Source organism: Botryllus schlosseri, chromosome 12, assembly GCF_051294905.1.
Source record: "Botryllus schlosseri isolate E-star chromosome 12, Bs_hap1, whole genome shotgun sequence".
Taxonomy (NCBI): domain Eukaryota; kingdom Metazoa; phylum Chordata; class Ascidiacea; order Stolidobranchia; family Styelidae; genus Botryllus; species Botryllus schlosseri.
Window position 1 is genome coordinate 18,977,017 of NC_137247.1, and position 22,522 is coordinate 18,999,538.

At 40.8% G+C, this 22,522-nt stretch overlaps 1 protein-coding gene across 4 annotated transcripts in view; it reads left to right on the forward strand.

The window, feature by feature from the left end:
- Positions 1–22,522, forward strand: part of LOC145451583 (uncharacterized) — a 96,927-nt gene that overhangs the window by 66,277 nt on the left and 8,128 nt on the right. For 3 of the 4 annotated variants that reach the window (XR_013918955.1, XM_080329792.1, XM_080329793.1), the window contains 8 exons: positions 236–371; positions 594–700; positions 2,638–2,729; positions 2,930–3,003; positions 3,071–3,193; positions 3,430–3,543; positions 3,638–3,783; positions 6,269–6,404. Coding sequence is in view for 2 of the 4 variants with exons in the window: in XM_080329792.1 (XP_080185918.1) it covers positions 236–371; positions 594–700; positions 2,638–2,729; positions 2,930–3,003; positions 3,071–3,193; positions 3,430–3,543; positions 3,638–3,783; positions 6,269–6,404 (928 nt within the window). In the remaining 2 variants the exon portion in view is untranslated. Of the gene's footprint in view, positions 1–235; positions 372–593; positions 701–2,637; positions 2,730–2,929; positions 3,004–3,070; positions 3,194–3,429; positions 3,544–3,637; positions 3,784–6,021; positions 6,139–6,268; positions 6,406–22,522 lie in introns of those variants that run through there. The other variant, XR_013918956.1, reaches the window with a different exon arrangement.

Here is a 22,522-nt window from a genome sequence, read left to right on the forward strand (position 1 = left end):
CCTTGCGTGGATCAAATTATACTGAATGGGATTGACTGCTATATGCCCGATTCAAGCAGGTAACAGCAAACCCAACCTGATCCTGAAAATTTCAGCAAGACTTCCTGCTCTGTTATGATGGTACTTTCCTGCGATACATTACTATCTTTCCGTAATGTTAATAAGATATTATTATTAACAACGTAATTGAGTTCATTATGTATAGAACAAGGTTTTGATTAAGTTTGTCTTCCAGTGCCGGTGCCGGCAGAACAGGAACTTTCATCGCGTATGATAATTTACTTCGCGAGTGCAAGGCGCGTGGAAGCGCAGATGTTTATGAATGCGTCGCGAAGCTCAGGCGTCAAAGAGTAGAGATGGTACAGAACTGCGTGAGTATCAGAAATTTAATCGATAATATCGTATGAGCGTCCTTCTCTACGCTTCTTCAATTTACGTAACATATTGTATTATGGTGACGGAATGAACCTTATTTCGACTGAACCACTAATATATACCGTATCGCATTAGGAATAGCCGCATGAGATGATCATGACCTGTGGCGTTGCAACTGCTCTAATCGCCCTTATTTATTTACACTGTAAATTTTACAGGATCAATACATTCTCGTGCATAAGCTGCTTCTGGAATCTCATTTATTTGGCGATACTGACCGATCGAGACAGGAAATTGTGGAGACACCTTTCGAAAATAGTTCTCGGTTCATACATAATGACGCTGTTGTTAATATATTATTATTATTATTGTTAATGATCACAACAGAGTGGCGCTTATCGCAATGTCAGGTCTTGTGCATCATGGCCTAAATGTAATAATGTTTATAGTGTCTTTCCGTATACTATAGCAGACGACTTCCACTCTTTCTATCAGTCATTCTCCAGCCTTTCTCACTCCCCTGTGCCAATCGTGTTATTTTCTGACCACGTTTAGCTGGGCTCTACTCTCCGTCTGAGCATATCAATGCACTGCAGTTGCAAGGAGCTGGCCGATTGAGAGCCCTGATAGACCTCCACATAATTACGTAAGGAGGTTAATAAACAAGTGCCGCGGCGATTCGTCCGGTCGGACATTAATGCAATGCCGTTTAAGCACATGACATTGGGCACGAAAGGTTCAGCGGAAAATGTAATTAAAATAATTTACCATGATTTAAGGCAGGGGTAGGCAAACTACGGCCCTCCACACCGTCCTGTGCGGCCCGCGAGAGTCTGAAGAAACTTATTAAAAATATTGATAAAATGCGTACTAAAAATCGAGTCCATGCAGGGACTTGATTGAACTTTTTCTTAGTATATTTCACTATGGTAATTCTAAGGCAGTGGTTTTCAAAACGGGGGGCGTGAAAGCATCTGAACGGGGGGCGCGAAGCTGAGCTAAACTGAAAAATTTTGTCGCGCTTGGGGTGATTTACTTCCCATCCATGATTGTTTCTCTGTATGTGGTCTGAATTTCAATGTTTAAAAATATCATGCCATCTTACTATCCGTTAGGCTTGCTAGCATCCTGGTCGCGTTTTGTGATATGACGTTAAAGTGGATGCGAAATCTTTTACCATCATAACGGGGTGGGTGGGGGTGGGGGGTGGCGTGTCTTAAAAATGTGAGAACCACTGATCTAAGGCAAATACTTCTTACATCATTTTTTATATTTTTCAATAGTGGAAGCGTGTTTGAAGCTAACGTGGTTATGATGCTGTCAGTATTGCTTGTCCTGGAACCGAACCAAAATTGGTATCAGTAAATATATGGACAGATCGCTGCTCACAGATTTAAATTTCACTCCTGTTCTAAGAATCGAGACAACCGACTTTCATCTCTATAGTTTTTACAAATTGGGTATTGAGGTCGACCAGCCTATGAAATCTCAGCACTGTTTCTGACGCATGTACTATATCATCAAAGCAATGTTTGGAATATTTTAAATAAGCATATATGTCATCTCCATGCCCTCACTATATAATTAAATACCAATATTGCGTTTTGGTTTATAATCCCGATTTTATAAAGTGCGGCCCGCGAATAGATTCAGATGTTGAATGCGGCCCGTGAGCTCAAAAGTTTGCCCACCCCTGATTCAAGGGGAAGCTTAGCAATGCCGATATCCGGAAAAGATATGACATTCAATTGGACTTTTCACGACACACGTTTAAGGATTTCGTTTAGCCAAACGTGATAAAACATACATATATGGTATTCATGATATATATTTCTAAAACGCTTCAGTGCAATCAGGTAAAATTCTACCAAGCAGAGCTTCACTGCATTTTAAAGATATTAATACAACTTTGAACCGCCAGTCTTATAGTTAACTAACATACAAATGTATAGTGTTAGGCAAATGTTAGACTAAATTAGCAGTATACAATCAGCACGTTGACTATACATTTGCTTATACTTCGGGATCTAGGCGTCATTACTTGACTTATTATCATTTACCAGTATCGCCCTGAGTTCATTGAACCCTGCTAAATAATCATGCATGTCGGATACCCAGCGCAATAGTCATGGCTCCTATTTCCTTTATGTCAAACTCAATAATACTTGTGTATGTATAGGATAACCTTCAACTTCCATTTGGACAAATTTTATTTTATGGCATTTCTGGCTCGTTTCTAACTATTCCTTGTTTTGGCGTCAGGACGAACTTGGTCGCACAGCAATTCCTGAATTTGTCAAGAGTCAAGCCAATGGATATGACGCAAAAGAAGCAAATAGAAAAGATCTCCGCATGTGAGTTATGCCTTGACAACTGTATCGGACAGAATATTGTTATTGAAGGCGTGTGTTGTTGCAATTATCCGCCACGCACGCCACGCGATGTATGCACGAGATATAGGAGTGAGAACGAGCTAATTTCAAATTGTATATAAGTATAAAATAATATATAACATTGAAGCCGATGAGAAATCCGACATAAAACTTGCCTTTAGATGACCGTATGAAAGTCAAATATTTTGAGGACGGATTGGAGATTATGCACCCGCTCGGCGCTTCGTTTCTGGAAGTGATATACATTGTTATTTAATTAATATACATTGCCAATTCAACAAATCAACTGTGCTCTGTGGCAGATTTACGATGATTCAATGCACATGATTGTGACGCGAGCGCCCCAGCAAGAGACCGCAGAGATCTTTTACAAGCTTCTGTTTAATTTCAACGTGACGGCGATTGTGGCACTTACGGAATTAAAGGTTTTCGAAAATTCTATGACGTTTCGTCTATTATTAATAATATTACTATTATAAAGTTGACCAATGAGAATATAACAATCTCAATATACTGACATTTTATTTCCTCGCTTGATAAAAACGCCATCTGTATTAATGACGATATTCCGTATAATTTGTTTGAAAAGTTGGTGCTAACGATTCATCCGTTTGTCCGTACTATCGATCTTTATAAAACAGGACCAACATTTTTTAAACAGCACAAATCATTCGAGTATTGGAATCAGGCTCATGGCGACTCAGTTCAAGTTACGAGTGAAGAATCGACGCCTTATTTTGAAACCCGAGTGCTCATCATTTCGGACAGAATAACGGTTTGCGTTTTCTTAGTTCTGTTATATTTTATTGACACTATAAGTATAAGATCTTTGAGCTGGCAACAGTCGCAGACTTCCCAAAACATTCCAGAATTCCCAGAAAGCCGTGACGCACATTGAAATCAAGTTTAACCCAAAAGAAGGAAATGACAAGCAGATAATGAAAATCAACGAGGGCGTCACTAAACTGCAAAAGGCACATCGTGAATCTGGAGGTACCACTGTGGTGCACTGCAAGTGAGTATATAATAATCACAGTGGACTCGCCATGAAAGTTCCGTGTCTGTACTGTGCTGTATGGTACTGTATTGAGGCATTCAGAAAGAATTAAAATCGTATGTGAACATATTAGTGTTGCACTATACCACACGATTTCATTCGCCAAATTGGAGTGAAACATTTTGAAACATTTTCGTCTTCGCGGACAGCCTACAGTACTAGTTCAAATTTAGCTCAATTTTCGTGGAACCGCCATCAGTATCTTGCGAATATTAACTGTAGGCTGCTGATAAACAGCAACAAAATGACTTTTGTTTGAAAATAACATAGTACTATTTACGCAGAAATTGGGATGACTTTTAGCATTTCAAGCGACTTCTAGCTGCATTTCTTGATAAATGCGTCCGTGTCTTGAAAATCCGCGTTATCTATTTAATATGAAGAAATGCTGTAACTCTATTTGCACACAAATATAGGTGCTGTTGGCGAACGTAATGATAACGTTCAAGTAGGGTTGCATTTAAAACAAAAATCAATTTGAAACAAGAATGTCTAAAACAAGGCCCAGATTTGAAACTTGTTTTTTATGTTTTTTTAAAGACATGACGTCATGAATATTCAATTGTGACGCCATAGTGGATTGACATTGACAATTGAAAATATAGGGTAAAAAGAGCTCTTTTGACGATATTTATGTACTATTGCCGTTGAACCGACTATTTGAGGGTTACAGCCATCCAATATCGATATACGTCGTCTACATCGGGTGGTAATCGTACGTAGGCTCACACAACATGTTTTTTTGTAAAGTATTCACACAATTATGGCATAATTTTACAACTTAAAAAAACACACTTGTTTTTAAGAGCCTTTTTTTTAAACACTGTTTAAGACATGTTTTAAACAAAGTGTTTTAAAACACCGTTTTTTTTTAAATGTAACTCTACGTGCAAGGCTTCCTACGACGCATTTGGGTATGATCGCAACATAAATGGAACGAGAATTGAGAAACATATCTGTATTGAACCTTCAACGTTCAGCCAAATCATTCCTATCTAGCAGCTGATCTTGAAGTTACTCAGGAATTGCGGTTATGTATATCACAGGAGAAATGGATTTTGCCAATCATTTTTCTGCAAAACGTCTTCTAGCAGCAATATGTTTGTATCAGTAGCAGTGTTGGGATGACTCGAGTCATGACTTGACTCGAGTCAGACTCGAGTCAACTTTTTCGCATGACTTGACTTGACTCGAGTCACTTTGCCAAAATGACTTGACTTGACTTGACTCGGCGTATCAGAAATGTGGTTTGACTCGTGACTCGGAGCAAAATTCACGAGTCAATTTCAAGTCATCAAGTAATCGGTGTCGATAGAAATCACTGTATCTTGGATATGTTCGGATTGTTCGCGAAACGCTTGTGTAACCCGTGAGACTGAGAGCGACCAATCATTCAATAAGCGTGCATTTCACCGAGCCTCGATTGTTCTCTCACAAATAGCTTGACTGCAAACGAAATGATCGAAGCTTAAAGCTTACGTTGTCGTAACTCTAGTGGTAAAGTAATAGAAGAGCTAAATGTCTATTTTTGATCTCATCTTACCTTAACCAAACCGATTGTTTTATTGAAATTGAAGTCAAATATAGTTTATATAGTCCTCAACCATTGGCACAGGCTCGAATGGTATCATATCTATTTGTAAGAGTAACGTATTGCATCTTATCAATTCGTTTCCCTATTCTCTATTTTGGCTGGTAACTATAAACTGAGGCTATGCAATTCCGTAGTTTAACAGTTCTACGTATATGTGAGCGATAAAGCGCCTTCTTGCGTGTATATTTAACTCTATATTCGTTCATCGCTTCGGAATCAATGACCAATGACCACTGATCACTCATACCGAAAAGGCAACTTCACTTGAAATGTGACTTGACTCGTGACTTGACTTGACTTGACTCGACTTGACTCGAGTCACCTCCAAAAATCGAGTGACTTGACTTGACTCGAGTCACCTCCAAAAATTGATTGACTTGACTTGACTCGAGTCAAAATGTGCAATGACTCGAAATGACTCGTGACTCGAAGGTAGTGACTTGATCCCAACACTGATCAGTAGGCCATTGGCAATTAAAATGAGTTTGCACAGTAGAATATTTCATCTAAGACGGCCAATTTGTTTAGGTGAGTCCTGTAGTTTTAGTAGTAATGAAGCGAACCCGTCTCGTGATTTCTCTAATTAAAAAAATACAATTCAGGGTATCAACTATTTTGAAACCGTGAGGTTTCACGGACTCCCGGAATGTGTTTCGTGGATCCCTGGTGGAGAAACACTGGTCTATTGATTCATGTGATGAGGCGACGGTTTCATCACAGTAAGAGTACCTGTTTTGCAAATGATGAACCAAAATTGAGCATAGAAAGCGTTTGGTTCGTGCTAACGGCTTGCATTCCTCAACATCTTCTATGGATAAAAACAGTATAGACCTATCTGGTTGATTTTAGAAACGGGAAAAGAATGAGTGGCGTCTTTTGCGCGGCGATGAATCTTCTCGAGCGGCTGAAAGTTGAGGACCGCGTTGACGTTTTTCGAACGGTGAAGGATCTTCGCGATTGCAAAGAGGAAATGGTGTCCACCCAAGTAAGTCAGCGATAAGGATGCGATTTGTGTAGGAGATAAGCTGATTCAAACGAATCAAGTGTTACAAATGGACATGCTATAGCAGGGGTGGGAAAACTACGGCGCGCGAGAGTCCGAAGAAACTAATTAAAAACATTGACAAAATGCGTACTAAAAATTATCCATTTACATCCAATTCATAATCGTTGCTCTGTATTTAGTCTGAATTTCATATTTAAAAATCAGTCATCCAGACTCATAACCTTCCATGCCGTCAAACTTTCCGTTAAGTTTGCTAGCATCCTGGTTTCGTTTTGTGATATTACGATAAGGGGGGGGCACGAAATCTTTCACCGTCTTAAGGGGGCGTGTCCTAAGAGAACCACTGTTCTAAGGTAAGTACTACCTATAATCTTTTTTATATTTTATTTCTGGCGCGACAGCCCGATCTCAAGGCCCACGCGAATTGGGAGGTTTCAACTGCTAAACATCACAGAAATCCTAAACGAAATTGACGTAACTCGGATGACGAGTGTGATTTCAGATTGGCTACTCCAGTTTAGATTATTTGAGTGTTGTGCTTATAAAAATCGATTCGCACGTGTCCACGTGTCTTAGGTAGACTCGTTCTCTGTATGCGTCGAATTAGGGTATTTATATTTTATCTACACATAGTAGAAGCGTGTTTGAAGCTAACATGGTTATGATGCTGTCAGCATTGTGTGTCCTGAGTAAATCTATGAACAGATCTCTGCTCACAGATTTAAATTTCAATCCTGTTCTAAGAATCGGGACAACCGACTTTCATCTGACAAATTGGTTATTGAGGTCGACCAGCCTATGAAATCTCGCCACTGTTTCTGTAGCCTACAATATCATCAAAGCAAGGTTTGGTTTGTTTTAAATAAGCATATTATATATTATCTCCATGTCCTCACTATATAATCAAATACCAATATTGCGTTTTGGTATATATTCCCAATTTTATATAGTGCGGCCCGCAGATTGATCCATATGTTGAATGCGGCCCGCGAGCTCAAAAGTTTGCCCACCCTTGTGCTATAGAAACCAATGTGTAGCGTAAGATGGCATCACGGTGACTTGATGCAAAATATAGATAGGAAGTTGCTTCGGAAAGAGATTTTGTCATTCTGTCCACGCCAAAGTCCATGTTAATATTGCCCAAGCGCAGCAGTCTTTACCAAGAGTACTCCTGGGAAATTGGTAAGGTGGTAATGTAAATGACTCATCACTACTTGGCGCCATTAACCCAAATAGATCATGTCCGCTCTCATAGGACATGCACGGAAACATAGCCAAAGCACATAGTAGTATCAGAAAAAGTGTGTCAATTTAATAGTCACATATAGAATAGCGTGGTTTGTCAATAAAATTCTCTCAAGTCAGTATAGTTTTTGATGTCATGTGACTCCCCTGAGTTTAGTGTTGAATTTCCTTTCTTGTTGCCACAATGATGGAGCGAATGATAGCAAGTGGAAATCCAAAGAATTCATCAATGTTCAGATTACTAGAAATATTTGTATCTCACAAAAACGGTAACACCTCCTAAGGATCGTTTTCAAACGAGAACCCGTCAAATATGAAGGCTGGCATACTGAACGCTACCGTGAACAGTTGGTTCAGTGCATCCCAATACCACCCATTGTTGTGAAAAGGGTATGGTTTCGGTAGAGCAGTGGTTATTGGCCCTATTTTTTTTTTAATTGACCACAGTCGGGTTTGATCCGGAGTCGAAGTTTTAGTAATGCCACCGAGAAAGATAGTGTGATGGTGAGGCGTCCGGCTACTTGATTGGTAGGTCGTGGGTTCGATCCCCGGTCGGGTCAGACCAAAGACTCGAAAACTGGTATCCGCTGTTATCCTGCTAGGCGCTCGGCATCCACGGATAGCATGGAGGAGATAAAAAGCGGGGGTGCTGACTAGATGACCTTACGGTCGTATGGCATCTCCGTCGTCAAAAGCATCTCGATGGTGCAGACGAAACCGAATACTCCCATTCTCTCTCTCTCTCTAGTTGGATCGGTGCCTGGGTGGGGTTTTTAGTGAACATTATTATGGCCAGGCAATAATTTACAATATAGTCCCAGATAAATTTTGCGTGATGAACTATTTCCGTAAAGGTCGCTTTTTACAGTGACGTTTTATTTGGTTCCAACTAGCAATCAGTGTTTTTAAACCTGCATCATTAAACGTGGTTTTCTAGGTAAGCATCACTCGCCGGATATATTGTAATATTGCTGTGGATCAGGGGTGGGCAATTATTTTCCTTCGCGGGCCAACTGAGAACAATAAATACGTTGGCTGTCCGAGTGAAAATTTTTAGCTATATACTCTAGAGCAGTGCTTTTCAACCTGTGTGACGGTTCGCACTAGTGCGAATGAAAAAAAATTCAGTGCGAATGACAAGCGTGGTGCGAATGGTGCGAATGAAAAATCCGGATGAGTGCGAACGGCAAGCGTGGTGCGAATGGTGCGAATGAAAAATCCGGATGAGTGCGAATGAAAATTGTTTATGTTTCTCGCATTTTCTGGCGTGGAATAATTCAAATAAACTTAACACGATATTAAGTACAGTGAGTCCGTAAATTTTGTCGTTTGGAAGCAATTCTAAAAAGTTGTTGGTAGCTAGGCTTTTCTAGTTCACAAGTGAGGAACGCTCCCGATGCGTGTATATTGCAAAGTTTGAGAAAATATTTCCGCGCGAGAGGATTACGTCGCTGCATGGAAAAAAGAAGGAGTGGAATCGGTATCAGACTATCAGTTGCTCGGAAACATCCACCGTGTATGGATATTGTATACGGACCTTGTAGGAATGTAGGTAATAGTGGCCGATGCCAGTGTTGACATTTGGCATATTTGAATGCAAAATATTGGAATTTTGGCACACATTCATGTTGGTTAACAGCAGAATTTAGCGTTTCCACAACTATAACAATTAGCACAATAGATCTATAACAAGTGTTGTTTTCTCGTGTACCTAACCAAGGATTAGAGGCTGTTAAAAATAAAATTAGTGTAAGCACATTAGTGTCTTACGTCCAATGAATATTTATCTTGCATCACATCGAATTATTAGGTCACTGGGCACTGGGCAGTTTATCTACTGACCAATGCAATGGCCTGTTTGTAATGCGAACTCCACCATTTAGGCCAGTGGTTCCCAACCTTTTTTGGCAAACGGCACCTGAAAACTACCAGAATACATAACAGCACCCACAGTCGTAGAGAATAGTCTCTGACGAAGTACATCTACCTTTTCGGAGCACTCAAGTAGTATTTGCTCAGCTTCAAGGAAGAAATTACGGTATCTTCTATACCTGCGGACATCTCACAAATACGTCTACGAATGGTATCATTTGACATGGGAATCATTTTCAATTCTTCCGCAGCTTTGGTCCCAAAGATCATTTTACAATTCTAGTGCAAGTCGAAGAATAACTTCCTCCGCTTCCGTGCGAGGATTTGAATTTTTAGCTATTATACATCTGCGCCCACATAACTAGCCTGCTGCGGTCTCATTGCAACTCTAGTCTGCGCCTAAATACTATATTTCATAAGATTTGTTTGAAAATAAACTCTGCCTACTACCGCATTGTCGATGTAATTAACCAACGTATGGAACAGGCCAAGCACGATCGCCACAAACGAATACGGAGGCTTAGAGACGTTATGGAATCAAACGCATTTCCACGCAGATCGTGTAGCATGCGTGTGAGCATAGCGATACCTCAATAGTTCTACTGGCAGGGAAAGCCACCCGAAGTTCAAATATACTTCCAACAAACCGGGATAATAACCGCAGCGGCGGGAAATTTGTTAGCTGATGTAATTAGATCAACATTACTTCTCAATTATCAAATTCGTCGTCGGTAACGATGCGCCCGAGCCTACGTTTTAACGGCAGTGCCGACACGCTGCCCAACAATAGCAATGTGGATGTCTATTGTTTGTAATTCGAATTTGTAAAGTTGGACATCACTTCCAAAGGAATTCATTTCTCGGTGGTGATTAAGAAGACGATGAGGATTTGCAAACTATACATTGTCATACAGGCGCCGCCAGATCTGCTCTTCTCTGCGTTCAATCGACACATGTGCAAAACTGAATTCAACGTTCATGGTAGGCCAGTGGTTTCCAACCGGGAGGAATTCCCCTCTTAGGGGGGATTTTGCAATTTTTCGGGAGGAATTCCACTTTAGAATGGTAACGGATTTTCCAAATTGTTCATGTCCGAACTGGCATGTAGACAGCCAGTTATTTCCGAACGTATGCTCCTTATGGCTGTTTTTTTGCTGAAAGTATGTTCAAATGCTATTCGAAATCTCTTTTCACATACAAATTTATCTTTGTTTTTTTAAAAACTAGTTCAGATGTGCTGCAGTTCGCAAGACAATTTTGTAGGCCAGCGACGGCCTCTCGATCAAATATGTCCTAAGCGAGCAAATGTCGTGCCGAATCTATTACAACAAGGCCTCTAGTGAAAGTATTTATCTTATATTTTCAAGTCAACATTTTCAGACAGTGACAAAACATTCCAACAACATCGATTCAAGTCGAAGACATCGATAGACTTGCTTTATTTTTAGTGAACAGCAGTAGTAGGATAAAGCAATTTTGTTGCCCCGCCCCTCAGGCTATTTAGAATGTAAACACTCATAATATAATTAACGTCGGACTGTGGCCGGTCCATGCTTCCGAGAAATAAATAACATTCATTATACGTTAGATGATACTTTCCTTAGATATTCTATTATGTGTATTTAGGACTAATATTCTAATATGTGTATTTAGGACTAATGCGACTACTTCGAAAACGCGTACTGAGCTGTTTTTGGGAATATGAATTCTCGCTTATTCTTATGTGAATTTAGAACTTTGTATTTTCGCGGATCAATAATAAATTAATGTTCATTGATTTCGAAAAAAGAGCATAATATATCAGTAATAGCGTTAATGTGACAATCGAATAATACTCATCAACGTTGAACTATTGCCGCGGTTTTATGATGATTACGTTAGATGATTAAATTCCGAAACTTCATAATAAGTTACTTTTTGGATATAAATAACATTCACATTATACATAAATTTCGAAAACTATGATGTCAATAGAATACTATATTTGCCAGATATTCACAGATAACACTCATCAACGTTGAACTAGGCGCGGGGTTTTATGATGATATATCAAAATTCTACACATCATCACTGATTAATTAATTAATATAAAATGCGATTTTGAGCGCAGACAGATCGCGGTTTCGATTGCCGAGGTCTCCGCATTTCATGACCTAATATGAACGCACACTACAACTGAATTCATTCGAATACCTGCAAATTTACTTTGCACGTCGAGTATAAGGATAATTTAAGCAGCACTAAAACGCCAACGGACTTGCTGCAGGCGCAAAATTCTCGGCGTTACAATTAATCAAACTTTTCGCTGCAGGTATGCGCAAACTTTTCGCTGCAGGTATGCGATTCCTAACTCAATAAATAACATTCATTATTAGGGATTCGAACTAACTTCACCAATAAATTTTTTCTAAAATTACTAGTCCACATGAGTCGAGGATGTCGTTTTCGATATTGCTTTGTTATGATTTTGATGTTGTTCCATGCCGATTGGGAAGATAGCATACCTAATTTCGTAACTAACTACATAATCCCTAGTAACGTAGTAAGACGCATAACGGAATTTACGCAAAAAGAAAAGATTTCCGAATGGGTGAATGAGCTAGTTTTTTATTCCAAATTTTGTCTGAAACTGAAACTGTCAAGAACTGATAAAGTACTCTAAAACCTAGTCACTTTTTACGTGGAGTGAGTCGATAGCGAAGTACTTGCACATTTTGGAGTACTCAAGTATAGGTTTGGCCTGCTTGCGCTATACTTAATCAAGTGATTAAGTATTTACACTGCATCTACTTCTATTTCAGAGTTGTCGGTTTTTCGAGCAAACTATACCTTCAATACTTACTTTTTAACTCACTCGGAAATCATCATTCTTGTCCTTTACTAGGAATTTACTGCTACTAAAATGTTGAAATGTACTTCTATTCGATGGCCTTGGTGAGCGGTGTCAGTTTCATCTATATCGTACGATGCATTATCGCGCCGCAGAATGACTTACCGCAATAAAAATACCAAAAATACATCGAGAATTTGCGAACTCTCACTGTGTAACATTTGAGTTTTACGAAGTACCCTTCAAAGTGAGCCTATATGTTGGATATTATTCAAAACCTCATAAAATTACGCGTTGAGCGAGGAATCCTTTAAAATAAGATATTAGTAGTCATTTCCGAGTAAGTAAAACGTTAGTACTCCAGATATATTTCTGCTTAATACTATAACTATCATGAAGTTGAAGCAATCCGATCTCATAAGGACTTGAGAGTATTTGGTGCATGTAGGCAAAAAACCTACTTGGTATACTCTGAAAAAGTACGAGTACTTGTTTCGACGCGACACTCCGTTGTTAATGAGTGCCGATTTACCAGGCGTCGAATCCTGTCTGCTGCACTAAAATCTGCTACCGTGGACTAGGCAAACCTTACGTATCAGTCTTGTATTCAATCTTACACAACCAAGCACTCCGAATTGAACAAGGCTTTGATTCAAACATGAAGAATGAAGATGCGTAATCGAGAGAGATTCGTAATAGTGCTCGCTCGTCCGTTGCTCGATGGTATGGAGGATGATGTAACAGCAACAAGGAAAATATATAGGCAAGCGATTAGGAAATTAGTACAGTAATCAAATAATCAGGATTAAAATCAGACAATTGGAATGATAGAACAGTAATCAAATAATCAGGATTAAATGAGACGATTAGAATGATAAAGCGAACTAGAAAAAGGACAGTTGAATTGAAAACTGATTCCTCTTAAAAACATCAAATAAAGAACAAATAACATGCGCAATCGCAAACACTCCCCCATTTGACTGAACCCAGTCAACAGAATCGCTCCAATATGTAAACGATCGGATGAGTTAGTACTCAGAAGCGTACACAAATCTGTAACCGCACAGGTACGACGTCTGTACAATACAAATGTCAATTCGAAATGGCACGTTCCTTTGGGTCACGTCACTTCTGAGAACCATGGGTTTTTTAAAAGCGCAAAACAAAGAGGTCCAAGTAATACTTATATCACATTCATGCAGTCAACGTCAATACAAAATAGTTCGGTGGATCAGCCGACTAAAGCCATCAGCATAAGCGACTCGATCCCAGATCGACTAAATTTGGTCTGAAGGGGCGAACAGATGATGCAATCCCCGACTGTTACAGTTACAATACACAAGAGGTTAAATGACAAATGTCCATCGTATTAGAAGCTATACGACCTTCGATCATACCGACGTTCAATAAATCACTTCTGAATGGTAGACAGGCGTTCAGCAACTCTACTAGTGATGACAATCAATCACTTTAAAATTGTAGAGAGGCGTTCAGCAAACTCTATACTAGTGATACTAATAAATCACCTGCAATCGTACGCAGGCGTCCAGCAACTCTACAAGTGACGACAATAAACCACCTTAAAATGGTAGAGTGGCTTCCAGCAGATCTGCAAGCGTTGAGAACGTTGTATGACGGAGGATAGAACATGGGCTCCGACGCGAACGTTTGTCCTAAGTGCTTGATGGCGGTAATCAATGTCAGAAGAATCCTGTCACTGTCGCTAAAACTTCGTTGCCGTTGGGAAAGATGAATCATCGTCGCAATCGTGGAGGCGGGGCTGACAGCATTCAACTGTGTACCGATCCTGAACATGGCAGTCAATCGAAACGACTGCTCACCAAACGATGTAAGACGAAAACGAATGTATCTTGATTGTCGCAACGGTAAACGTAGATTGGGAAATTGGTTGCAATCGTCCGTTCCGTTCAAATAGAAAACGACATCATTCCGACATCCTTTAACTGAATGTAACAAAAAGATATAGCAGATTCGGTGCCAATAAGCAGAGTCGGCCAATCCTCGATGAGCAGCAGAGTCTTGAATATAGACTAAATATCTGCGCCCGATTCGAAGAGAGTCTTGAAGAGACCGCGAATTGCTTCCAGACTCACTATGGCGAATCGATTCCAGACCAGCATTATTACGAATTGTTTCGACGCGACACTCCGTTGTTAATGAGTGCCGATTTACCAGGCGTCGAATCCTGTCTGCTGCACTAAAATCTGCTACCGTGGACTAGGCAAACCTTACGTATCAGTCTTGTATTCAATCTTACACAACCAAGCACTACGAATTGAACAAGGCTTTGGTTCAAACATGAAGAATGAAGATGCGTAATCGAGAGAGATTCGTAATAGTGCTCGCTCGTCCGTTGCTCGATGGTATGGATAGATAGATAGATAGATAATTATATTTGTGTGTAGCGATTTACGCTTTATACACAGTACGACTAGGATGATGTAAGCATTTGGCACATTCATAATATGCGCCCGGTTTTTCTGACAAATTCGTAGATTTCGGCATCTAGCAATGGTTCGGATAAAATGTCCTTAATAGTGAACGGAATATGGATGCATGCGGCCTCTTCTATTAGTTTACGTCTGTAGTGCCCGTATTGGGGGCAGTGTAACAAGAAATGGGACAACGTTTCTTGGCAGCCACAGCTGTCGCATAGTCCCGTACTGTGTAGGTTGAGACGATGAAGGTGTCGGTTTAACCGGCAATGACCGGTTCTTAGGCGGAAAAGGATTGTGTCAACTTCGCGTCTTTCTGACGGAGGATATACGGACGAGGCTTCGAAGAGTGTCTTGTATTGCTGGGCAGAGTCCGAGGTGGCATAAATTTGTCTCCATTCTTCCATGTATGCTGTGGACAATGCGGACTTTGCTTCGGCCGGGGTCACCGGTATCACCGAGTCGATTGTTGTCCTCTCAGTCGCATGCCTAGCATGCTTGTCGGCACATTCGTTACCGGCTATTCCAACGTGGCTAGGAATCCACATGAATTTGATGGTAAGTCCCTGACTAGCTAGCGTGTTGAGCATGTGGTTAATTTTCAGTGGTAGAAGGTCTTTATAGAGACACTTGACGAGGAGATGCAACGCAATGCTGATAAGGAGTCGCTCATGATCAAGGATTTGTCTGGCCGAAACAAAGCTATCCAATAGAGGGCTCGAAGGATAGCATATAACTCCGCTGACATAACTGATGATATGTCTGTTATGCGGAAATATTGAATTGCGTTTAAATCTGCTACATAGAAAGCCGATGCAGTCCCTGAACGGCTCTTGAAGCCGTCCGTAAAAAAATTGGTGTATTCAAGATACGAGGTTGCTAAAGTTTCATTAACCCTAGATACAATCACCGCAGGGAGGGTCTGGTCCCGGTTGACCTCGGTCATCTGCACATCTACAGCGATGGGCGATGCGAGCCATGGTGGTGTTGGGAGTACATTTGCGGTACCAATGTGAAAACTGTCGAAGAGTGGATTGCTTGTAAAGGAGTTGAATGAAAGGAAACTTGTGCGACTTGGGAAGACCTCCTGCCACGACCAGGTAATCGATTTCCGTCCTGGATGGGGATGCGGTGACGAGAGGTACTGCATTTGTGCGACTCGCATACCTTCTTCCGTCTCAGGGATAAGGGAAGTTCATTGCAGCAATGTTGCAGAGCAATTATAGGGGTGCTGCAGAGAGCGCCACAGCTGATTCGCAGGGCAGAATGTTGCAAGACCTCCAATCTTTTCATTTGTGCGTTGGTAGCCCCGAGTGCATAAGTTTCGATCCCGTATTCAATAATACTCCGTATCTGGCAACGATATATTTTCAGCAAGGTCTGCTTGTTTGCTCCCCAGGTTTTACATGCTATCAATCTGAGGAGACTCAGTCGGTTGGCGCACTTTTTGAGAATTTCGTCATGTGGGTTTTATACGAGAGTTTGGAATCAAACATTATACCAAGGTACTTGACAGTCTTCTTGACAGGAATTTTAGTGTCTTTTATTTTCAGGTTTATGTTCGGAATGATCCTCCTATGTGTAAAACAAACCACTGTGGACTTGGAAGGAGACACCCGGAAACCCCACTTATCACACCAGCGCGTTATCTTCTCCAGCGACCGCGCTAGTCGTGATACGGCGTCAGAGATTTGGTACGAGGCTTCGTGAAAAGTGCAGTCATCAGCAAAAATCTCAACTTCGGATAGTAAATGATTTGGGAAATCATTCATCATGATTGAAAACAGCACAGGAGATATCACACTACCTTGTGGTATCCCATTCTGGGGTGTCCTGATCGAGGAAAATGTGCTGCCAATTCGTACTTGGAATGACCGATCCGTTAGAAAAGATTTGATCCATCTGTACATGCTTCCCGAGATTCCAATGGTACGAAGTTTGTGTAGAAGGCCTTCTTTCCATACCATGTCATAGGCTTTATTCATGTCTAAAATACTGCTACTACCGAATACCGGTTCGCTAGTGCTTTGTCGATGGAATCGTGGAGCGACAGTAAATTGTCTCGGGTAGACCGGCGTGGTCGGAAACCGTTCTGATGTTCGTAGAGGATTTGGTGTTTTGCGAGGAACCATTGAAGCCGAGTCACCACCATCGATTCCATTATTTTGCATAGACTATTCGTGAGTGCTATGGGGCGATATGACGATGGGGTGTCTTGTGGCTTACCGCCCTTCAATACGGGAATTATTGTCGCATGTCGCCAGGATTTTGGGACCAACCCGCGTTGCCATGATTGGTTTAGTATTTGCAGGATTATTTCAAGTTGTTTTGGAGGAAGTCGGTTTATCATTTCGTAGCAGAGGTCATCGAGACCAGGCGAGGACGACTTTCTGCTATTCATGGCTCGCATCAGTTCTTCCTTCGTGAACGGGGCATCCATAGTGGCCCAAGATAATTCTTCAGAGGAGCATAAGTTCCACTTCGATTCACATTTGGCTTTGTTTACAAGGAAGATTGGATCGTGATTTTTATCAGAGCTCACATTCTCGAACTGGTCTGCGAGTAGTTCTGCTTTCGTTTTTTCGTCGGTTATATGTGCGGAGCCATTTTTAAGACAAGGAATCGGATGGAATCGGGATCTCCCGGAGAAGGATCTTATAGTTCCCCATATATTGTTGAATTTTGTTTTCACGTTGATCGAATTGCAATATGCCGCCCACGCAATCCTTTTTTCCCTCAATATCGTTCGCCGGGCCATACTTCGTAATCGTTTAAATTCCTGTATATTCATGCTGTTCGGGGATCTCCTCATAGCCCAGTATGCCGATTTTTTCTTGGATATTGCTTCTTGGCATATGTCGTTCCACCAAGGGACTCTGACACCGGTATGGAGCCTCGTTTTGGGGATCGACATTGTGGCCGCTAATGATAGACTCTCAGTAAGGTTGTGGATAGCAGATTCCGGGTTTCCACAGCTCGCGAGGTCTGATGTTACGAATATTTCGCACCATTCTCTGTAGTTTTCCCAGTTGGCCTTTTTCATGTTCCATTTCGGGTAGAATGTAGAGAGTGGCTGGATACTTTTTTCAATGTGGTTAGAGATGATGCAGTGATCGCTATCCAGGAGTTCCGACGTCACGGCTACACTGCACAGTGTTGCAATGTCGGTAGTTGCTAGCATAAGGTCCAACAGAGACCAGGAGTTGTTTTGTATGTGAAGTCTGGTGGGCCGACTATTGTTCAGTGATATTAGGTTACGACTTTGCATAATCTCAACAAGCAGGTTTCCAGTTGTGTTGGCAACCGCTGACCCAAGAAAGGAGTGATGGGCATTAAAATCCCCCATAATAGCGAGCTTTCTCTTTGGAAGTTCGGAAAGAAGGTCCTGCAGCTGATTTGAATTCGCGTCGAGGCTGTCAGGTGGTATGTATATGTTGATTAACGATATGCCCGCAACTTTAATACCAATAGCTTCTATCGGGTTGTGGCTGTTTAAGGCTATTTCCACGTATGGTATAGTGTTTTTAATGAAGATACATACCCCGCCACCGTGGCCATTCTTGTCCTTGCGAATCAGTGTAAATCCCCTTATTCGCGGGGTGTATTTGCTCGTGAGATGCGTTTCCTGAATGAAAATGATCTCGGGTGTATCAGGTAAACTCCCTATATAGCGCTTTAATTCCGGTATTTTCCGGTATATGCCCCGGCAATTCCACTGCAGGATTGTAAGAGAATTATTGGGGACTGCCATTGGATTGACGGAATAGTTGATTTTTGAAGTCTACGCCAAATGTTGTTTCCGCAGTGAATGCCAACACAGACGCGACATTAATCTGGTTACCTTCGGTCATTGCTTGAAGTGCGTTTTCGGTAGTTTTGGTGATCAAAGCAACCAACTGATCTGGCTGTACGCATATAGGAGGTGGAGGTGAAATAGACGGGGGAATAAGTCTTTGATGGTTCGGTGTCACAGGGCTATAGGCTACAGTCCCTTGAGAGGTAGAAATGGTGTTCAATGGCTCAGTTACGTTTGTTTGTGACTCAGTTACGTTTGTTTGTGACAGACAGTGTGCGTTCGATCGTTGAGGGTTGAAAGGAGGTACTGGGATTGAGTGGATCGGTATGGATATCTGAGACGGTTGGTTTGGTGGATTCGGGGATTGTCGAAGTCGCGAGATTGGCGTTCTCACAGCATTGCTGTATGCATGCGAATGTTGATCTGACGCGTTCATCGGTGATTGGCTTTCGTTGTCTGTGTTACTGAGGACCTGGAATCGGTTCGTCCCTACTATTAGACTTCGGGCATCTCTGTAATTTAATTTCTGCTTAGAGCGCAAAGCCTGGATTTTAGCCTCTTGCTTGTAACGCCTACATCCAGCATAGGCAGAGCTATGTGCCTGACCACAGTTAGAGCATCGTTTCTGGGTTTCCGTACAATCGTTTATCTGATGGCCTTTACCACATCTAGGACAGCGTATAGAGCGCCTGCATGTTTTGGATATGTGTCCAAAATCATTGCAGTTGAAGCATCGTCGAGGGGGTTCTCGATATTCATACGTAGGGAAGTTGAGATAAGATAACCTCACTTCTTTGGGGGCGGTGTCTGTTTCAAAGCCAAGTAAGACTGTCTCGCACAGTTCATATTTATCTGCAACCCTGCGTTTCAATCGTTTCGTGGTAATGACGCCGTATTGTTTGAAAGAAAGTAGTAGAATGTCATTGGTAACATCGAGAGGTACGCCATGGATGATGGCTTTCGATTTGCAATTGATTGCTGCATATAATGCTGCTTTTAGCTCAACTGTTCTTGTGCTCGATGAAAAAGATGTGCACGAAAGCAGTTTCGTAACTTGTTCTTTGTTTTTACAGGTAATTAGAAGGTCCCCAGAGGCAAGGGGTCGTAAATTGTCGTAGTCCCCGATCAATTGCTTTATGCAGTTGTCTATGAATAGTGGGTTAAGGCTCCGAAGGCGCTGTTTATTGCCCGAGAGGACGACATTCAAGACAGGAGCGTTGGGTTCAGAATATGCTGTTTGTGAGCGCATCTTTTGTTTTGGCTCCACATCGGTGGACGAATCATCTGCGCATCCACGTTTCAAGTTACTGAGCGAACGGCCGACCTCCATATTCTGACTCTGTTCCTCCATCCCGAGGAGTTCAAAAACTCTCGGTATGGGGGGCGAACTTGGTTCTATTGTATGGACAATTAGTATATGTATGACTGGTACCTGCAAGACCTGGTTCTACTAAACAACTAATAGCTGTCTCTATGGCTTTGCCGTATGTCTCGTAAGACCGACACTATATGTGAGCTCGATCGACCTCCACTCGCGACGACTGCCTGACGAGAATCCCTCGGTGGTATGGAGGATGATGTAACAGCAACAAGGAAAATATATAGGCAAGCGATTAGGAAATTAGTACAGTAATCAAATAATCAGGATTAAAATCAGACAATTGGAATGATAGAACAGTAATCAAATAATCAGGATTAAATGAGACGATTAGAATGATAAAGCGAACTAGAAAAAGGACAGTTGAATTGAAAACTGATTCCTCTTAAAAACATTAAATAAAGAACAAATAACATGCACAATCGCAAACAGTACTTCTTTACTTGGCAACTCCAAAGGTTAGCACAGTTTGTGGTATTTCGATTACCTGCTAATAAAATGTTGAAATTTAATGTACTTTTTTCAGGGGTCTTGTTGAATTGTCCCAGTTTCATCTATTTCCTACAATGCATATCGCTGTCCTGAATGACTTATCATCACCGTGAAAAAAAAACAAAAATATACCGAAAATTTGGGAAGTCCTACTATGCGATATTTGAGTTTTTCAATTTACATTTCGAAATTAGCCCAGTTGGATATCAACGAAAACCACGTAAAATTTCACTCCAAGCGTTATGGCTTTAACTCAAGCAAATACGTATTCCGAATTTTATGAGTGAAATAACCTTCCTTATGTTAAATCTACATAGGGCAGAATAAATCGAAAAAATAAATAAATGCGGAAGCCTAGGCATCGAGATATAGCTCGGCGTCACACCGCGGTCCAATAACGAGAGTTGAATAATATAGAAATCATACCGAACCATTGTAAAAGTGACGTTTCTTAGTTTATGCATATAAAATTTCAAATTGTAAAAGTTAGTATTCAAGGTCCATTTTTGTTTAATATTGAAACTGTCTTGAATTTGAAACAGGCCTGTATCATAAACACTTGAGTAGTTGGTGCATTTAGGCAAAAAAACCACTTGAGTACTTTGAAGAAATACATGTACTTCTCTGCTCAACATCTCTGAACGATAGAAGTGGAGATATAGTCTACAAACATAACCAGTTACTCACTCACTTACTTACTTTGAAATTTGTACTTTTACTTGTATTCGAGCGGAATTGTGCGATGTTGAGTACCATCTGAGGGCGTTTATCACACTGCTGGAAAATTAAGGTTCAGTACTCGAGTATCAAATTAGATTTGCTTAAGTGAACGTGAGGAGTTATGATAAGTGATTCTACTAAAGTTTCTATGTGGCGCGGTGCTGGTAAAACCACCAGCTTGATTATTTCGGAATATAGAATAGAAGACCAGCTTCTATCATCAAGCACCATAAGACCCATCATTCATGCATACATACTTACATCATCTGCTTGGGGCCGTCTATCCTTAATAAGGTGCTTGGTAAGAACGCGGTAAAGCCATTGAACAGCAGCAGTTGCGGGATTACTCGCACCAATAACTAGGTACAAAATAACGCAAGTTAACACAAGTTGGTTCGACCCTTGGCTTACCTGCACCAATTACCAGCTACATAATACAACAAGTTAACACTTGTAGATCACGATATTTGCTCTTGGAGAACTGACGATAGTTTCGAAGTCTCACTTCCGGGTTTAAAATATACGCTTTAATCAACATAACGACTTGACACTGGAAAAACGCTTTCACGTTATTCAATAACTCGATTCTCGAAACTTGTTGCTTGTGTGATTTACCACTGGTGTGCAAAGGGTTAGAAATGTTAGAAATATAGTTTCACATTCTATTTGTTTTGACGGAAGGGAAAATCATTCGATAACTCGACACTTCTCGTTAGTAAAGTAAATTGTTGTATAATATTTTCTAAAATACAAACTCGGACGAAATCATGAATATGTAGGACTTACCTTAAACATATATTGTGCACTCACAACTTTGTTACAAGAACTACGATATTCCTGTGAGTACTAGCTCTGTGTTGGGTTATTTGAATATTAGGATGCGTGACCATTCATGTAAAAAAGTTATCTTGATATCAAAAACATTTTGTAGAGACTATCATTCTATAGTTTGAAAACGCGTCTATTCATTCTTCAGTTTCATAGTACGCGAATATCGGGTAAAGTCGATTACTCATTTATCAGCAGTAAATTTCTATTAAAGTACAAGAAGTGACGATGTCCGAGCGGCTAAACAAGTAAGTATTTTCTTCTTCAGAGTACTCAAGTACGTTTTTGCCTATATGCACCAAATAATCTCAAGTGTTTATGATATTGTACTGCTTCAAATCCGTTATAGTTTCAGAATTAAGCCGAAATAGACGTAGAATACTGACGTTTTACTTAGTCGGAAATAGGTTCTCCCACCTTAATTCAAAGGATTTGTCGCTCGGAGCAAAATTCTACGAGGTTTTGGATAATACCCAACAT